At 30.2% G+C, this 20,829-nt stretch overlaps 1 protein-coding gene across 2 annotated transcripts in view; it reads right to left on the bottom strand.

Annotated features, from left to right (window-relative positions):
- The window catches only part of LOC148281029 (zwei Ig domain protein zig-8-like), a 149,978-nt gene that overhangs the window by 25,665 nt on the left and 103,484 nt on the right, over window positions 1-20,829 (bottom strand). For both annotated transcript variants that reach the window (XM_088227434.1, XM_088227435.1), the window contains exons 3-4: window positions 3,714-3,910; window positions 1,963-2,173 (exon numbers count right to left, since the gene is read on the bottom strand). In XM_088227434.1, the coding sequence (XP_088083560.1) occupies window positions 1,963-2,173; window positions 3,714-3,910 (408 nt within the window). The remainder of the gene's footprint in view (window positions 1-1,962; window positions 2,174-3,713; window positions 3,911-20,829) is intronic.

The raw sequence follows: 20,829 nt of genomic DNA, 5'->3' as shown, positions 1-20,829 counted from the left end.
CTGAGTGAAAACACATTACATTTGTCTTGAAGTTTTTAGTCTGGTTTTGGTACCATAATAATTGTATCTTGGACTTTAAAAAGTCCGAACTTTGTTGCACACTTTAAAACAATGAAATTTTAATTTATTGGCGTTATTTTCCACAAATAACCATCAATGTTGAAAATATTTTTTAAATAATTATGAAAAAGGGGATATAAAAACTATATCCCCCGTCGATGGGAGGAACGCTCTCTCGAAACTGTAGTAGAGTCTTGTAAAATAATAAAATTGTGTAACACTAATAACATTTTATTTTAATAATAATTAAAAATGATGTATTCCTGAAACGTAAGTAAGTACTGTTATGAATCGTTGATAACATTACATTTTATGTGACACAAAATATCAAATTTCCCTGTAGTCTATGATATAAATTCACATCTACAAAGTTACAAAAGAAAAACTATTTTTAAAACGAATACGACAATTACTGTCTTATTAATAAAGATATTTGCCGTAAATTTTTGCTGTATGTATGGTATATGACTTCACAGTTTACAAATATACAAAATAAAAAATCGTATCATGCTAAAATCGTTGATTTTTTACTACCTTTTTAAGAAAATATTTTTCATTTATTACTACTGTCAACGAAAAGCAGACATAATAATGCAATAACAAATATCATTCAATTTTGAACACAACTGGAGTATTTGAATAAAAGAAAGGAGCACGGGAATGAACCTACCTTTAATGCGATCATAGTGATATTTTATATTGGTGCACTGGATAATGAAAATTCACAAATAATTATCTAACTATGGATGATAAAAACTTTTTCGAAATTTCTTATCAATGTGACGTAATATCAATATTTTCTTTTTTTGCTTCAAATCTAAAAATTCTGAATTTGAGTCTTCTATTTAAGGTAAGTACCGTCAAGACTGGCCAAGGGAAGGATGCAAAAGAAAGGTAATTGGCCAGTAATAATATTGATAAATGCTGTTTTATACTAAACGATTACTTTGTAAAATAGGTGCGAAGGTTTTCACGGTCACTGTTATCAATATTCTGTATCTTTTAGGGTAATACCGTGTATGTTGGATTTTATTTGATTTGATTGCAGAAGCCATCTTCAGGGAAAACTGTGTGTTTTATAAAGAAATGTATGTGTTTATGTACTAGTAATTTGTACCGTGTCACAGTCAGCAGTAGGCACATTTCTAGTTTTGAAGGAAAGAATAATTATGTTTATGTACTAGTAATTTGTACTGTGTCGCAGCCGGCAGTAGGCACATATCTATTCGTTTTTGTCATATGTAGTGCTGGGAACCATGTTGAATTTAATTTAAGCCCGTCGTCATTGTTTATATTATCTGGATGTCTGTGTATTTCAATTGCCTCTTTTATTATTCGTGCACTATAATTACTAGGTTTATGTAGAATTTTTGGTTCAAAGGCGAAAAAATGTCCTGTGTCTATGTATATCGGATTTGTCTGGATGCCCAAGTTTACACGTTCTTTTGTGTTCGTCAATTCTTTTCTTTGCTGTGCGCCCTGTTTGTCCAATATACACTTTATCACATCCTTGGCAACTTAGTTTGTACACGGCTTCAGTTTCCAGAGGATTTTTATCTTTTGGGTTTACTAAATGGTCTTTTATTTTTCCCACAGTCCCAAACGTTGTTGCAATTTTTTGTTTCTTCAGCACTTTGGCTATCCTGTCAGTTACATTATGTACACATGGCAGGTATGCAGTCCCTCTGGTAATTTCTTCTTCCTTGTTCTTCTTTGTCCCTTGCGATTTAATAATGTTGTCAATTTGTTTCTTCTTATATCCATTATGCTCCAATGCATGGTAGCCGAAACGTCGGATCAAATCCAACATACACGGTATTACCCAAAAAAGATACATAATATTGATTACTTTGTACTTTGTAAAAAATAAAATACACGAAGCAACATAATAAAAATACCTACCAACAACATTGAGGTACACAAAGTAGCTTTTGACTAGTTGTGTAGGAATTTGACACTCGTACATCCCCGCATCCCTCTGCTGGGCCCATTTTATATGAAGCATCCAATCGTTTCGGTCGCGATGGTGGGATGCCTGAAATCTCTCGTCTGACGTATAGGAGTAGCTCCCCACAGTCAGGATGTGGAGGTCTCGATGTCTTATCCATGATACCTAGAAAATCACAAATAAATGTTCTTGAAATTAAGGAAGCGGTGGTGCGATGGTTTGGACATGATAGTTAATGGCAGAAAAGAGATAAGCTCTTGTGTTTGGAATTTATTGGCACTTATTCCATAATTTTTTTACTAAGTTTGGTAAAATGTCATAAGCTCCATTATAGCCTAGACTTTCATATTTTCTCTTTTACAATGTTTTACATTGTTGTTGTAGTATATTATGTCAATTTTAGAAGAAAAAGTGTTTAGAACACGTCCCAGATAACTGTTTAGTAAAACCAATAAAAAAAAAAACTAATTTACACGCGTATTCTCTTGGTTCAAATATTTTCTTATCTCTTGTAATATAATATTCATTTGGAAAAACTCCCTTTAAGACAAAATACTAAACATACTTGGTTTTAAATATTGCAAACCCTTGGCAGAAACCTAGTCTCCATACATGTAAACATAGATAGATACTCTAGATTTAAGCCAGAAATCGTGGTTCATTTTCAAAGTAAGGTAACAAACTAACGCCTAACTTAGTAGGTGTTCATCAGTTACGCGTCCTTACGTAGCACAATAATTTTTGCATAGTATGTAAATTGCTTTGTTCTTCATTCTTCAGTCATTTGTTTTATATTCGAAAAGTATCTTATCACGCTTTGCTTCATTTTATTGATAATGCTCGTCTCAACCTTTCACCGTTTTGACATTCAACATTATTTTTCTTCATACTTAAGTAGGTATGACATATTCAGCGTGTAATTTTAAAAAAAGGTATTTCAGATTAAAATATGATAAGATCAGCAAAATAATATCTGTAAACAAAAGGTTTTAAAACTGTCCACTAATCAAAATTATTTTTTCCATAAATAATTATTCTACTGAAAATATTTCAACGGAGATACAGAACTTTTGAGATAAGGAAATATAGAAATTATGGAAATTAAGGCATTTAGGAATATGTCCACATCTGCCCAACTTCCTAATTCAAAAGTAAATAATAAATATAGCACTAATAACTAAAGTATTATGTTTTAGTTTTAGTTTTAGTGATGATTTTACACAGCGTATACGGCTTACAATTCTACTTTTGTTTGAACATCATAATTTATAAAATTCTTTATTTTGTTGATTTTTGAGAAATAATAGATCTGTAACCTTAAAGGAAGTAACAATCTACTAATTTGCTCAACGTATTATAAAACGCCTTAAGAAACCATTTCTTTTAATTAATGAAATTGTTGCACTTTAGGCCGAGACACCGGATTACAGTGATGAATTACAGCGCCAGAAACCCAGATATTGAAAATTCATATTTTTTAATTGAGTGATCTCACCGGGAATCGAACCCAGAACTCTTAGTGTGTGACTTAAGCATCTTATTTGTTTTACCACAGACACCATTTTTTTAGAATCACTATATGTTTTAATGCGTTTCCCATACGTAATTTCTAATTTATAAATGTGGAAAACATTACAAAAAAACATTTTAAATAAAAAAGCAAAGTAACCCAACAGATTGAAAATATATATATTTCTTAACTTACTGTTTTATTTCCTAGATTATTTACTCTGCAGCTTAAGTAGGCAGTTTTTCCTACCAGCGCAGTAACATTTCTTGGAGCTGAAGCATCAAAAAAAGGTTCGTTGTCTTGGAGGCTGCTTTTCGTTGTCTCCTGCCAGTCTTCTGAGATAAGGTTTCCACCACCATTGCTATATAAACCAGCATGGACTATTCCCGACCCTGAAACAAACAAAAAACAATATTTATTTTTTTTAATTTGGAATTCTAAGAATCCACTCTTTCATTATTCAACCATTTTTTTATGTCAATTGATTGGTTTTTTAATTTTATTAAAAAAATCATCACCATTATTAAAACATGTTAATTCCTTTATAAAATTTACAAATATGTATCTATAAATACGATTTTTAAAACAATTTTTTAATACAATTTACAAGTTTTAAGCAAATATATTATTTTCATACTTACGTACCCATACACACGAACCCTCTCCCTCATTCATTCCCACACGCACATGTATCCCCTCTCTCATTCATTCACGCATACACACATTCACATACACATGAATACAAACGTCACACAAATACAATTACTAAATTTTTTTTCTTATATATTATGTGTCATTATATTTACAGTGGATTTTTTTAATTGGCTTTAGTATTGTTAAGATTTTTCTAATTATTTTGTTTATGTAATAGCTGTAAAAATCCCAAATAAAATAAAATAAATAAAAATAAATAAATAAATAAACAGAAATCGATTGTTCTTATTCTTAGTGGTGGGGGTAAGTGCTATACAAGCTCTTGGCGTCATTGCAAATTTTGAATATAATTTTTGAAAATAGAGTATTTAAGGGTCGTAACATATTATCATGGATTCCTCGTATCCTGGTGTACTGACGTCTTTTGGGCGTCCAGTTTGTTCAGCGTCATCGGTTCTTGCACGGCCACAACGAAAGTCAGAAAACCACTTTTGAATCATCTTCATCGACGGTGCAGAGTCCGAATAATACTGATCAAACCTGGCTTTGGTTTTCTTGAGAAAATAATTATATTTAATCAGAACACCAAACTCAGATTTTTTAAAAACACAACGGTTGGTTGCTTCTCTTTGCTGTTACTTGTAAATGCGTAAACAGAAATGGCAGAATTTTTGACAGACGTCTACTAAAAGATGAAGTTTTTTTATAATTGGTTCACATTAGTGCACACAAACATCATCTTTGAGGATAATTTCAAATTCTGTAATCTACCTAGTAGATATGTTGGCATTGACATGGCAAATGACTTTTGATTGGCTGGTTTATAACCTTATGTCTATACTTCATAATGTAACAACCACTATTCTGCCAACACGAGAAAGTGCCTTTTTCTTTTGTTATTAATATCCAGTTTTTTTTTAAACGAAAAATCTGAAATTTTTACGAACATTAGTTAGTGAAATTTTCAAAATTCTTGCATCTACTTGATTAAACTCAAAGTTGTTTTTAAAATGTTAAAGATGAATGAACTTTCTTAGTTACAATAATAAAAAATAAATGCATCTAAGTTGAAAACAAATCAAAAGATGAATAATATTATATTCGCTTTCCGATAAGTTTTAATTTTATTTTTTAAAAATGGATCTGTGTAAATTTTTTATTATTTTTTTAATGTGCTAATTATTTTGTTAATATTTTTCATTATTTTTTTTTATTAAATCATACAATTTTTTTTTGTACTCCCAGGAGTTACAACAAACTCATTTTGGGACAGAAAAATATTTACATATAAGTATGTTAACAATAATATAATATAGGAGATATAAACAAAGCTGACAGTTTTTTTCCATTCAAAATATTGCTCGAAACATAAATTGTATTTTTCTGTTTACCCTACAAAAGTTATCGCCGTGAAAATGTAACGAGAGAAACTATTGAATATTCCGTATTTTACCCAAATACGTTTAGTTTGAAAATCGAACAGCAATAAATAAGGATAAAGGAATGTAAATTACTTCAGTATTTTCCTCTCCCGTATTAGACTTCTAACTAGAAACATTCGAATCTAAAGTTAAAAAAACGTGAATCATCGCAAAGAAATAATAATATCAGAGTCAATAACCGAGTTGGAGAGGTATTCAAACTTCATATTAAATTTTTCAGGGAGCAAAAAGGCGGCAAAGTTTAGAAGGGGTTTTCCCCGTCAGCGAGCACTCCCGCCAAATCTCGTCCCCGCCAAATCCAGTTTCCCGCGCGCGCCATTTCCCCGGGCCGCCATTATTCCAGCCATACATCTTCCGGTGCCCGCCCGACCGGGAAACAAAAGCACCGTACCTTGCGTAACGCAGACTTTTTCTACAAAAAATTCAGAAAAATATCCATATTTTCGCATAACGTGTATAAAAAGTAAAATGGAAATTATATCGATTAAAAATTACAGAGTTCTAATTGGAAATCATTTCATTTATTTAAAATTTCGTTACAAACTGTTTTGACGCATCCATTTATATTATATATTCTACAATAAATATAAGGTTGACCGCTTTTTTTTATACAAGAAAAAGCACTATTCAATATTTTTTTAGTTATATTTGTTTTGTGACTATTTTCAATTATTACTCATAAATATCCGTCAAATTGTTAGGAAGTTGTTGTGAGAGAACCATGATCAGAAGCCCATGTATCTCATATAAAACTACGTTGAACTTTATGATGAAAGATTTTTTTTTTTTGATATTGACAGTGGGTGAGATGAACATTTGATTATTTTTATAATACTGACCAGCACTTTATATTTAAATGTATATGGATTGTGTAGGTATAGATAAATTAACATAAATACAAACATAAAAATGTTAAATTTGATTAGTTTTTGTTAAATTTGTTTTATTTCCAAATAACCATTACAGGTTTAAAAGCTTAAGAAAAAATGGGCTATGAGATTTTCTTATTCTGATAATTTAGAGAAGACATAAAATGTTTTAATATAAAATAGTAAACGAAGTGAATGTTTATTTTTTAAATAATCGTGCATCGTCCAATTTTGTTTTTATCCTTTGAATTTTAATCCGGGGAATATCTACAATAATATTTGTATTTTTATTATCCTAAGACTATAATAAAATCACAGGAACGCGTTTGTAATTTCTTATAATTTGTAATAAATGGATATTTCAAATCTACGTGGACTACGATTTTTTAATACATGAAAATTAATCAGTAATATTTGAGAGACTTTTTTTCTTTGACTTAATATAAACAATTCAAACTTAAAATATTAGAAATCAAACACTGATTTGAGTCAACTAAAAACTTTGTTTTATTTTGATAAGTATAAAAAATGTAAAAACAAAAATTTCGTGACAATTGTTTCGCCTTGTTAGGGCATTTTCAAACAAATTATATTTTTTATAAATGTAAAAATAAAATAAAGTTTTCAGTAGACTCAAATCAATGTTTGATTTCTAATATTTTGAGTTGAAATATATAATTCTACAAAATAAACACCAAATCAGTCAATAAAAAAAACAGTTATTTTAAACATATTTGTAAGATTATTTTTCAATACTCTTAGAACGTTCAGATTTTTTTTTTTTCGGTCAGTGTGTTTTTGTTGCTTAATTTTAAAATTTTAAGCATTTACTATCGGTGCTTCATTTATAACTTTATATTATAAACCCTTAAATATAACATACCTATGCATGTTAGTTAACTGTAGAAAATATAAGTATAAAAAAAATTAGACACGTTCATTTATTTTTTTCCTTAATTTATTCAACTTTTTGAACAAACACAGCTGTATCTACACTGGCTGGATAATTGCCAAATGGCAAGTTCTCCCAACCAACCAATAAAATTAAATGTGTTATTAATATTTTTTTAGCTTCAAAACGTATACAAAACAGAAAATTATATTTAAATAAACCTAACAGTATGTTTAACTAAATAAATAAACATTTTTTATTTATTTATTTTATTTAATGCACAAAATACACAATTTTATCATAGCACAATTATATATATTTATTTTTTAACTTGTTGCAAAATTCCGTGTTAAGTCGGAACTCTTCTATATATAAATCAAAAACATTTTTAATAATAATAATAATAAAAATAATAAAAACAATATACAAAATCGTAAAAAAAATAAATATCAATTATAAAAATTTATACATGTCAAGAAATGGAATGCAGAAAAGTTATTAAATAAGACATGGCAATATGTAATTAATGGTTTGTAGTTATTTTATAATTCCATTCGGTAAATAATTTATAGTATAATTAAATACAAAATCATCACAATAAAGTTATAATTGTAACACATATGGTAGAATATGTAATTTAATAAACATAATTATAAATAATTGTTGCTTCGATTAGCAATAGTTACAGTATATATTTACAAAATATTAAGCATCATTATTAAGTTTATTCAAAGATGATATACATATATACGTATATGAATAATTATGTAGACAGCATCGATATTATATATTTATCCCCGAAGCAATCTTATACAATCTTATTTATACTACGCTTTAATGGAAAGGGGGAAAATAGGGTAAAAAAAAGAGTAGATATATATTGTTGAAAAGGGGTACGTTTTTCGAGACCTTGATTCTTATAGTCCTTAAAATATAGCTTGATTAGAATGACAGCTGTCAAACTAATTTCATTAGTGATGGGAAATTACTGATCACTGATCAAATCGATTTTATCAGTTATTTCGAGTAATCGTGAAAATCTGTTTCCAAAAATTGATATTAAAAACGCAAAAACAAGCCTAATATAGTGTGTTTAACACAATTATTTACCAAAAAATGAGACATTGATACTTTTTTCAAGAACAACATAAAATGTATCAATTTTTTATTCGATCAATTTTACATCAATTTGTCACATCTCTAACGTTTTTGCAAAATGATGTAACCTTGTAAGAACGTCGTTTATAATTAGGTTTATTTTTTTATGTACGTTTGTTTTTGACAAAGAATAATGTTCTATGGTGAAATTAAACCAGGAACTTGGACGATCGTTTTTGACTCGATGACTACTTTTAGGTAAAAATCTGCAAAAAGAAATCGAGTGGGGATAGGTCAGTCTCGTAGGGCGCATTTGCCTATGATGCTCGAGGTCTTCCTGGTTTAATTCCTGGCAGAAATGGATGTATAGTTTGAAAGGTCTTTTATTTATAAACTCATTCCCTCCGTTTTAAGAGGATATGCAGTGGATGACAATTTAGGTAACGAGGTATTTAAACATTGTTTTCCTGTCTCTCTCACAAATCCCTCCCCGATACTGTGAAAAAGACAACTGCATGTCTGACTTATTGACTAAAATCGACGTTTTGTTGTTCCGTTTTCCTAACCCCAAAACTGAACCGATTGATAGTTTTTTTTTTAAAAAAGAATATCAAAAATATTTTTAAAAAAAAAGAATATCAAGAATCATTTTTGTCTAGCAAAAGTCCGAAGACAGCAGATAAAACTTAGCGGTTTTGAAGGTTTTTTTTAATGTTCCTTGTTCCCATACCAAATAATTCGTCATTAAAAAAAAACATAAGAGATACGCCACTGCAAAATATCTATAGGTGTATAAAAATCACCACTCTATTGCCGTAAGACGGGAATACAATATGTATATTTTGTGGGCGGTAAACTTGGAATCATTTCGACGTTTCAGCTACCATTGCAGGAGCCATATTCACGGTAAACTGTGTCAACAATATTTTAAGTTTGTCCAAATTTTTGAGAACAAGGACTGGATTCAACTCCCTGGGGAGCTTTTAACATCAAAATATAACTACATAAATGAAACTCATTTTAGATGTTATATAGAAGTCTAGGCATCAACATGGCTTATGACCTGTCATTGGCTGGTTTAGGTTGCCATTTTACACACTGTGTAACATTCACCATTATGTTCATATTTGAGCATTATATTTCTTCAATTCTTTCATGTGTTGAGTTAAATTTTGGGCAGAATAGTGAATGTTACACAGTGTGTAAAATGGCTACTTAAACCAGCCAATGACAGGTCATAAGTCTTGCAGATGCCTAGACTTCTTTTTTACCTTTTCTTAAATGTTTTTCATCTCTGTTGTAAGCTGTGTGTTTGGTAGAAATATATGTGTTTATTTAAAAGTAATTTATTAGTCGTTGTAGAAGCAAATAAGATGCCTGTGTTACACTTCATGTCTTGATGCTTGAAATTCCCTTACTCTTTCAACCCATATCATCGAAAGGCTTAAGAGTTTTAAATACCTGGGAGTAAAATATTTGTTACAGAAAATAGCAGCTTTTAAAAATAATTGAAGAAAATAGCCAGCGCCACATTCAGCAGTATGAAAGCTGTCAGGAGATTGAATATTTACTCAGTGAAAATCAAATGCATTACACCTATTCGTGGCACCTAACCAGGGCCCAAAACAGCAAAATATTGAGTTTTGAGAAAAACTGTCACAAAAAAAATCTTGGGTGTGTGGTGGTTTGACTTTGCGAGAAATAAAGTAATAAGAAAACGGACGCAGTTGTCAACTCCGGTGACAACTCTCACTAAGCGGAGGCGATACAGTTGGCTGGGCCATATACCGCGGATGCCTCCTGACAGCCTTAACCACACTTGCCTATTTTACAAGGCATCACGTTTTTGTTACGTTTATTTTTTTTTTTAAATCATACAGTACTCCTTGGAGTTACAACAAACTTATTTTGGGACGGAAAAAATATTTACATAAAGGTATGGTAATAATATAGTAACAAGTTATAATATGTACATAAAACTGAAATAAGATAACAAGTAAAGTATATAATACAAATAAATTAAAACAAATCATTTTAAAAATTAATATTACACATTCACATATAGTAAGAAAGAAATAATCGTGGAAAAAGAAGAACTTAAAACTAAATTTCACCTTCTACATACCTTATTAAGTAGTATTTTTTTTAATGAATAGTCATTTTTTGACGTTCTATAGGACTCCGGTAGTCTGTTGTACTCACTACAAGCAAGGTACAGCAGAGACCTTAGACCAACGCTTGTCGTGCGTGATCCAGGTACGTGAATATTTTGACTCGGTCGCGTATTATACTGGTGGACGTCACGATTGAAAGTATAGCCAATATTAGTGAGAGGGTCTTTATTTACGCCTTAAACACCGTCGTTATTGTAGTCCTCGACGTCTACTGCTGACTGTTTGTCGGCAGTTTATGTCAGAACTTCGGGACGAAAACCTGACTTGGGAGGACGAATAGGACTTGACAGTCAATAGATATGCATGGAGGCTCTTTGTGGATACCATATGCCCTAACTAGAAAGCAAACATAGAATGATGAATTTGTACCGTGTCGCAGTTAGGAGTTCCGCACACATTCCGTGTAGTGCTGAGAACCACGTTGAGTTTTATTTCTGCCTGTTGTCATTGTTTGGCAAAACTATTTCTGAGAAAAGAGCGTTTTCTCTTAACGCACTTAAATTTTGTTCATATCACACTAAATCGGGAATTGTATCACTGAATTACTATTTGGTCATTTTTGTTCCCATTTTACATATCTTCTAACGAAATCAAAGTTATTTTCCAAAGTGGCATAAAATATGCCTTGCCCGTAAACAACAGGTTCTCTCCCAGCGGTGTAATGTCCGCGCCAAAGCGTCTTCCACTAAAATTTATAGACAGCTTTTTCGCTTGCGTGCAATAATATTTTATTGCTTTCTTTCACAACTGACAAAGTATTCTTCTGGAAGTTTCTATGGAGAACATCCGAGTATTGCTCGATGCGTGGTATACCGCGAGCCATAACCGTAACTTAGCAAAGCGAAAACTTTGGTGATTTATCTGTAAACAAATAATAAAAGTACCGCAAAATATGGGATTCTCATATTATACATAACACACCTACCGGGTTTTCAGCAAAGTTGGGAACAAGAATTTTAACAAGCGAGGCTGATTGTTTGCATAACAAGGCATCTGGTTTTTGAGTACTTTCAACTGGTGACAGTTTACCGGCAATTCATGTCTGAATTTTAAGGACGTCGTCCTGACTCCGAAAGAAGCGCAAACATTTAAATAGAGCCCTGAGACCGTATTTGAATGGGAATTTAACAAATGCCTTAAATTGTTTATAAACTCTATGTTGTTAACATAAGTTTTTTTCCGTATTTCTTTTATTTAAAAATGCAAACCAAATAGAAAACAAAATGGTAAATGTTATGTATTATTTTTTAAAAACGAATTTCAATTTTACAGGAGAGCAGATTTTTCATTCAGGATTTTTTGTTAGATCAGTGAAGATTTATAAACAAAATGTTTTTATGCTGTAGAGGACATCACCATCAGCCGTAAAGTTGACAGGGCCGAATACCGTTTTGGCTCGCAACGCGTAACCCGATGCAACGTCAGCTTGGACAAATAATTAACGTCGTCCAGCGAATGAATGTGCACATTTCATCTTGGCATTTCGTGTCGCCCGTCCACCAGCTCCTTGTCAGTGTTCACTATTGTAAATTCCTTCTGTACAAAATTGTAAGGATGTAACTCGAGTGTATCTACTCAATAAATACCTTCATTTGTAATCCATCTTTCTCATTGAACCTCAAATCAATCCACGCGCTCCCATTCATACAATGCAATCAATATTTTCATTGTATTTACCTTTACGTTACAAATATTTTTTAATTTGATTATAATTCTTCAATATGGAATGTCCAGTAGACAAAAGTTGGCATTTCTGACACATCGTTCTGTTCACGTTCAATCGAGGGAAAAAATGAGAAAAAAAAGTAAAAGAATACATTATTGACTAATTTGTTGTAATATTATCATGTTTGATTGTTATCGGGGTCAGTATTAAATAAAAACGTCTTTCTCCAAAACCACCATTAAAGTTTTTAGTATGAAACTTTTAAATTTAGTACCTATGCGTGTTTTAATAAGTTTTTTCCCATTTTATTCGAGAGAACAAATAAGTCAATAATGAATTCTTATTCATTATTTTTGTAAAAAAAATATTCAATACTGTATTCTCTTTTATTCGCTTCATTGAACACAAACTGAAGGAAGTGTTGAAAATGCTCACATTCGTCTACTTGACATTCTATTTTGAAGGCTTGTGAGCAAAAAATAATAATAGATGTAACGTATAACTAAATACAACATCTGGTAGTGTAGTTTTTTTTTTCATTTCATTTTTAAATTAAAAAAAAACCGACATTAAAAATAATCTAATTTTCTGAACTTAAATATTTATATTTGATTGAAGATTTGTACTGTAACTGAACACGTTTTTTTTAATGCAAAAAAAATATTTATATTTTTCTTAAGAAAATATTTTTTTCACAATACATGTTAATTTCTCGTTGTAAATGGAGCCCAGGACACTGTTCTTGAAAACTATTATTAATATGCTTAACCAGAAAGCAAATGTAAAATTATAATTGTAATAAATTTTAATATATCAAAATACATTGTAAGTTCTCAGCCTATAAAACGGTTTATTCAATTTTTTTAAAAATATAATATGTTAAGGAGGGCCTTAAAAACTTGTTATTTTTCATGAAAATACTGTAAATTGGATCATATTTTTAACCACCCTATCTTTCAATATGGCGTTTTGTTCTCGCATTTGTTTTGTGTCAAACATTTCAATAAAAACGTGTGTTATACCGCTATTTTAAGTACTTAAGTTATTGCAAACTTTTTTGTGGTATTTTAGCTTCGTAAAACCACAATCGTGCATTTTTTTGTAATATCTTACTTTTGTCATAACATTTGTAATTTTTTTATTTATTTGAAACCAAGATACTGTTTTTGGCTATCGTAATAAAGATAAAACAAAAGATATGTGTAAGATCAAAAACTCAGTTTATATTTTTCTTAATAGAAGCAAGTCAAAATAAATAAAACACCCCAGATAATAGCTATCCAACGCTGTTAATTATCTTAACTTTGGTTAATTATACAATAAGTTAATAAATTTTGTGAATAAAAACCATTCTATTTCCATACGGCAACACTTTTTTTAAGCTTTTATGTGTGAACAAGTGCAATAAAAAAATATTTCGAAATTTAAAATAACATATTTAAATACGTGTCACTAAAATTGAGAAAATGTGTTAAGTATGCAGTCCAACTCTTAAATTTCTACGGAAAGTTAGATAAAGAGACAAAAATCGGAAAGAAAATGTTCTTCAGAAATATACTTCAATAATAAAATTGGTTTGCGTCACATGATTCGGTGATACAATTTGGTAAATTTGAACATATAACTTGTTTAGAAATTGCTTTTAAAAGAAATGTAGAAAAAAATTTTTGTGAAGAAATGGAATATAATTTGTACCGCTCCACATTTTTCAATCTTAAGTTTACGCATTTATAGTTTATTTTAAGATTGCACCCCAAATTGTTTGTTAACTTTTCGCTTGAACGCGAAATGAATTCGGATGTTTCTGGGGAAATGCCGCAGCCAAAATGCTATTGTGGGGACTAGAGAGTGAGAGACGAGGATGTGTTGTTGTCTACGGCCGCAGTGCCCAATGGACCTATATAAGGGCACGTAACACGTCCCTCGTCCTTCTCTGTCTTTACCGGTATTCAAATTCACTCTAAAATATTATTTGTGTAATCTCTGTATTTTCGTGTGCAATAAACCAAAAATTGTAAGTAACTTATTTATTTATTCCTTGAGGTTAAATCCGTTAAATCCATTAAATCCATTAAATCCATTCAATCATATGTTTTACATGAACTAACAAATATCTACTATCTAGCAGAGTTTTATAATAACACCTCTACACTATAAACATGACAGAAAAAAAAACTGTTGCTATGGTAGTGCTTTTTTTGTTCATAAAATGCCCTCGTGGGAGGATGCCAAATATTAACGTTATGTTTTTTCTGTGACACTTGATTTGGTATTTATTTTGTAGAACTCTTTATTATATATTTATAAACATAATTATATATTTGCTTCATATTAGTCCTTTGAAAATCCCGTAATTTGTCTGTTAATTATTAATCAGAAAATAAAATAAGTATTTCAACAAACTTAACTCTGAAATGTTGATGAATAAAATATTGTTGTATTGAAGGCGAAAAAGGTAATCGTATAAATACGAGTAAGCAATTAATAATAACGTAGACACATGACGAAATCCATAGAGACTTATTCTCGACTACCTAATAACTTAATTCGATTACTCATTTCTAACGAAAATACCTTCGCCTTATATAATAATTCTCGTTAATTTATCCTTCCTCCGTTCTGTGTTGCTAATTATAAATGTCAGCAAAGCATAGAGTATCTGCTAGAAGAATTAGTTATTAACTGATTTGATTTCTCGAGGGATGTATAAATCATACCAAAGACAAACGACTGAGCAAAACGAATCGGATATACATAAAAACATTCAAAGTACGTATTCATACAAACACAGGAATGAATTGGAGTTTCGCTAATTTTCCACACTGCTTATTTTGTAACCGCGGGAAGGTATCTGTGGAAAGCAATATTCCAGATAGTTAAATTTTACAGTTATTTGAAATTTTATTTGAATGCCATTTTGTTATTTCCGTTTAAAGCATAACAATAGAAAATACTGCAAATAAAAAGGCATGATATGTTTCGTATTCATTTTCAAATTGGGAGGCACGCTACTTAATTTACTTACTTTCATACTAATGTTTTAAATGCGAAAGTGTCTTTGTCTGTTGGTTTGTGTTTCCTCGCAATGGAGAAATTGATCAACGTTTTTTTTTCCAAGGGAATAGCTGGAAAGCTGAGAAGTGTCATGGGCTACTTTTCATCTCGAAAATAATATCAATTTTTTAAGTGGAAAAATTCATTATTATTACGAATCGTCGTTTTGCTAACATGGCAATAGTTAAAGGATCGGCAATCAATACAAGCTACTTTTTATTCCAAAAAAATTATCATTTTGCATTGAAAATTTTAGTTAGCCATAAAATAATTTTAAAAAAAAGTTCTATAAACATTATCAACGTGTTTTTATGAATGCTTTTAAATTTCTAATAAACATCGTTAAATAATATTAAAAAGACCTGAGTAAATCTATTTTAAACTAGGTGGTGAATGGACCGGGTGATGGATGTCGATGGTTAAAAATAAATATTTTATTGTTTTATATTTCTCAGTTTTTCTCTACGTCCAGATAGATTCAAAATACATTTTTATTTCTAAAATAGAACCAGAACCCAGGCTTTATTATACCTTACTTTTATAAAAGACATAATCGAAATACGCGGTATTTTTCATTTTTGTTAGAAATATTTCCGTTCTTTACCTAAATACTTTATTTTGAGGGCCATTTTCAACGAGTTGTAAAAAATTCACTATTAGAAAATGGGATCAAGTTGGGGTAAAGTGGGATTCAAACTACAGACCTTTGGTCTGTAAGTCCGAGACACTAGCCACAGAATCACAACTCGAATTCGTTTACCAACACATTGCATTCTTCACTGGGTGTGAAAATGAGAATGGTGATGATGTTTTTTTTGCATGAATAAACTGCATTTAACATTTTATGAGCTGAACTAATATTGACTCCATATATATGTTCGGCATACTAAATGGTATAATCGATGTTCCATCATTACTGGGACAAGTAAAATTCAATATTCCGACTCGTAGATTGAGAAACAATGAAGAACTGTTCATCGATCAGCATAGAACAAACTATGGCCTAAATTCTCCAATGACCCGCCTTTGTCGTATTGTTAACTCAAGACAGGATCTGGACTTTTTTGGTTTAAGTTTACAACGATTTAAACGAGCACTAAATAAATAGTCCAGATCTTGTCTCGATGTCCCTTATGTTTGTCAATGCTTCTTTCTTTTTTCTTTAAATGTTTTAAACTACTCTTTTATTGTAATATTTAAACCTTATAAATTGTATACATGGACAATGTCCGTTAATAAATAAATAAATAACTCGGTAATGTTTTGCAATTACTTGATTTGCGTATGTGCTTATACAGATTCAATAAATACAATCTTAAGTCTGATATAAATTGTTGTATTTATTTTAAATTAGATATAAACATTTACCATATTACTTTTTTGTTTTGGATTAAATAAATTGTGTGGATATGCGGTAACGGCGAATTTCGGTAAATGTGTAGGCATTGTTTTTCTGTCACTATCTTGCAGATGCCTCTCCGATACTGTGCAAAAAAGACAACTGCATATCAGATATTTAATGCCTTAATAAAATAAACAAAATTAAAGATTAGTGGTCTAGTTTTCCGCACCTCAAAACTGAACCGACTTTGTTCTTTTTTTTTTAGACCGACTGTCAAAACAATTTTTTTTTTCTGTTTTTCTTTACGTTTTTCAAGAATAGTTGAAAAAAACAAAACATTAGGGGCACTCAAATGATAAATATCAACAGTGTGTTTAACTTTTCTAGTGCCATAAAATTACTTTTCTAGTACCATATTCCAGGGAGAAAATATGGAAATTTGTTCAGTTATATAAATAATAGTCAAACTGCGTTTCCTCTAAAGATAAAACATTAAGTTTACTAGGAAAACTTTGCTTGATAAATCTTTTACGTAACTATAAAAACAGGTTCGGTTTTCTTAAATAAAACAATTTACCTAATGATACACATAACTAACTTTGACTTTTTTTTAAATTACGACAATTTATTTATTTATTTATTTATTTATTCACACTCTTTATCAAAATACAATTAACTCATGCCTCAACGCTCATTCATGCCTAACGCGTAATAAGTTATTTTTTAACCACCAACCGAGTTTCTACGTGGACTTGACATTTAATTCAATACCAAAATACCTGATTCTGTCTTGAAAGTGTGTGGAAACCGTTTATATCCGGATAAACCTAAAAGAGATGATGTAACTTTTCATATGTAAGTACATAAGTACCTAGGTACTTATTTATGATTGAATTCCATAACTTAAAATTAAACATGCACTTTATGTAAAAATACATTTTTTTGTAAATTATTGAATGTTATTTAATATTTTTAAAGTATTACCAAAAATTCAGTAAAAAGCAATAAATGGGTAGAAAATATAATAAATTTTGGTAAATAATCTTATTGGGATCCATTGAAAACAAGGGTCCAATGTTTTGCTGGGCACCCACTGTTACAGCGCGGATTTAAACTGTGCAACTCAGTTTTAAGCTTAGACTATACCCTGTCTGCGTAATATATAAATGTGAAAGCTCTACACTTAATGATATGAATCATAAATGTTTAATGAAATGTTTATAATGTTATCTGTAAACATAATGAATTTGTTATTATTATAAATGTTTTCACTACAGGCCAACTGTGATACCTGATTTTTATCGTTAGAATAATTTAAATCAAACTAATGTGTTATTCTTATATATATACATATATTATGTAGGTGCATATCATATATATATTGTGTATGCTCATTTTGAACCAACGTTCACGTATTGTCATACCTATCTTGTTAATTGTTGACAATACATCGTATGCGTTGCATTTTGTTGTTACCCACCTTATTATATGGAACTCGTTGCACATTATTCATTCAATTTAGAGGTTCATGGTTTGAAAACCTCTCCACCCCAACATGATTTTTATATTCTAATAGTAAGTTATTGAAAACTCATTGAAAATGGCCCCTTAAAATTAAATATTTTGGTAAATCATTAGAACTCAAATACGTATTTTCTATAAAAAAAAATTAATTTAAATTAGGATAGAAAACGCAAATTTGGAAAAAAACTAACATTTAGAATTTTTATTTTTATTTAAAATAAAGTTTTAAAAATTACCATAATTTAAATAGAAAATCAAAGAATGTGTCGAAAGTAGATATAAAGTATTTTTTTTATTTTTTAAGTAAAACTTCTTATCAAGTTTTCTCTCATACTCTTTTCAATATAAATACACGTTTTAAATTACATTTATTTAAGTTTCACTACTTTTATTTTTTTCTACTTATTTTACTTGAGAGCAGTCATCGAGTAAAAAACACCCTTCTGGGTTCTGATTTTATTTCACTAACAAAACTATTTTCTTCATACGCCTGAACATATCGTTTTTAAAATAATTTTTTATTCATAATTTGCAAAAAAAAAACAAATTCAAGTCTTACTGAACTACATTACTGTTGTTAATCAGAATAAAGTAGTTTTAATAAAAAAATATTTCTTATTAAATAGTGTAAGTAGATTGAAATAAGAACAGTTATTTTCTGTTAATATTGTAAAAATTTTAACTGTGTAAATAATATATTTATATAATAAAACTATATGATTATTCGTTTCATCTGCCTTATCTGCTTAAATGTAAATAAACGGTATTTTGCCAGAAAGCTACAAAACTTACTTTCTGAAAAAAATACTCTAGAGTTTTTTAGTCACTATGTTTGCCTACACGTTAAAATCTGTTACTTTTTATTCAGTTACCTACTTAATATTTTACATGTCAAAACCAAATAAGATTGAAAAAAGTGTTTAAAAGTAAATTACTTTTAGCCAAACACATCGGAAGTTTTCTCATTAGCTGGAGTAGTTTTTAGTCCATTCGATAGAATTTTTAATCAACTTTTATAAAGTCGACTACGACTCGCAAACGAAAAATGTGACTTTATTTACAGAATTTGTACTTATATTTTTTTCTGTTCATATGAATTCATAAATTAAAGAAAAAAATATGCATGCAAATAATAAATTAAAACTACTTTACCATTTTCATGAACAGGATTTGAAAATATTTTAATAATTTTCTTCTTCCTATAATTATTGTTTTTAATGGTTTATTTTTTAAACTAAATAACGTAGATGAATTATTTTTATTTTTTAACAAGGCAATCAACAGGTTTAAGTAAGCCCTAATAAATTGGCATTAATGAGTAATACTTCATCTTAACATCCTTCTTAAATTAACAAAGTGTATAATTAACAAAAGGTATGTATATAGCATAATCTATGCGGAAATGGTAAGTGTGACATCGCGAGTCAGGAGAGACAACACCGTTTGCTTCTTAAATGCCTGCCCTTGCTGTAGGAACACATCGACAGTACCGTTTAGTGAGATTTTTTTCACTGTTCAGAGGATCCTTGATGTATTACATATAACTGAATTATTTTTTCTTTTATTGAAATGATGCCGAAATTTATCAAAATAATTTTGTTTTAAGGCATTGTTATTTTTAGTGTACCATTGTCCATTTATACTTTTCATATCGTCAATATTGTTTTGTGAATATTTTTCGCCGTGGTATTTTTTATTTATTTTAAAGTCTGTTAGACTTCTTCTATTTTACTTAATATTTATATGTAGATAGAATAAAATTGTGGGGCGTGTTGGAAAAGTATGGAGTAAACAATAAACTTATACGTGCAGTATCGTCTCTCTGTGAGGAGAGTTCAGCGTGTACAAGAGTTAATGGGGGATTTACATCTTGTTTTGCGATCTCAAAAGGCGTGAAACAGGGATGTGTAATGTCACCATGGTTGTTTAATCTATTCATGGAAAACCGTATGAAAGAGATAGAATGTATGGGTATTGGAGCAAAAATTGATCATTTTTCAGTAAGTTGCTTGTTGTATGCTGAGAATACAGTTCTGTTAGCAAGCAGCAAGGCTGATTTGCAGCCAATAGTCTCTAGAATGTATGATGTATGCCTGGAGAGCGAATTGGCGATGAACGAAAGTAAGTCAAAAGTGATAGTATTTGAAAGGGATAGCGAGGTTACTGACTGCATAATAAATGTAAACAATGAATGTCTCGAGCAAGTAAAAGAATTTCTGTATCTGGGAAGCAAGTTTTCAAGAGATGGAAGAGTAGAAAAAGATGTTGAAGGAAGAGTGAATGCGGGCAACAAAATGAACGGAGCACTAAGCACAGTAATTTCTAATAAAAATATGTCCATCGAAGCGAAACTGGCAGTGCACAACGGAGCCAACACTTATGTATGGAAGTGAAACATGGAACTGGCAGAGGAAGGATGAAAGCCGAGTGAACGCGGTTGAAATGCAATCTCTTAGACGAATGTGTGGGAAATCAATGTATGACTGGGTTACGAATGATGAAATCAGGCGAGAGTGTAAATCTGAGACAAGTATAATTGATAAGATTAAAAAAGGGTCTCTGAGATGGTTTGGTCACGTAGAACGAATAGACGACA

This window comes from Micrasema longulum, unplaced genomic scaffold (genome assembly GCF_059751315.1).
Source record: "Micrasema longulum isolate JH-2025_06_02 unplaced genomic scaffold, ASM5975131v1 h1tg000503l, whole genome shotgun sequence".
Taxonomy (NCBI): Eukaryota; Metazoa; Arthropoda; class Insecta; order Trichoptera; family Brachycentridae; genus Micrasema; species Micrasema longulum.
Note: the sequence above shows the minus strand (reverse complement) of the source record. Positions and strands in the feature narration are given on the sequence as shown.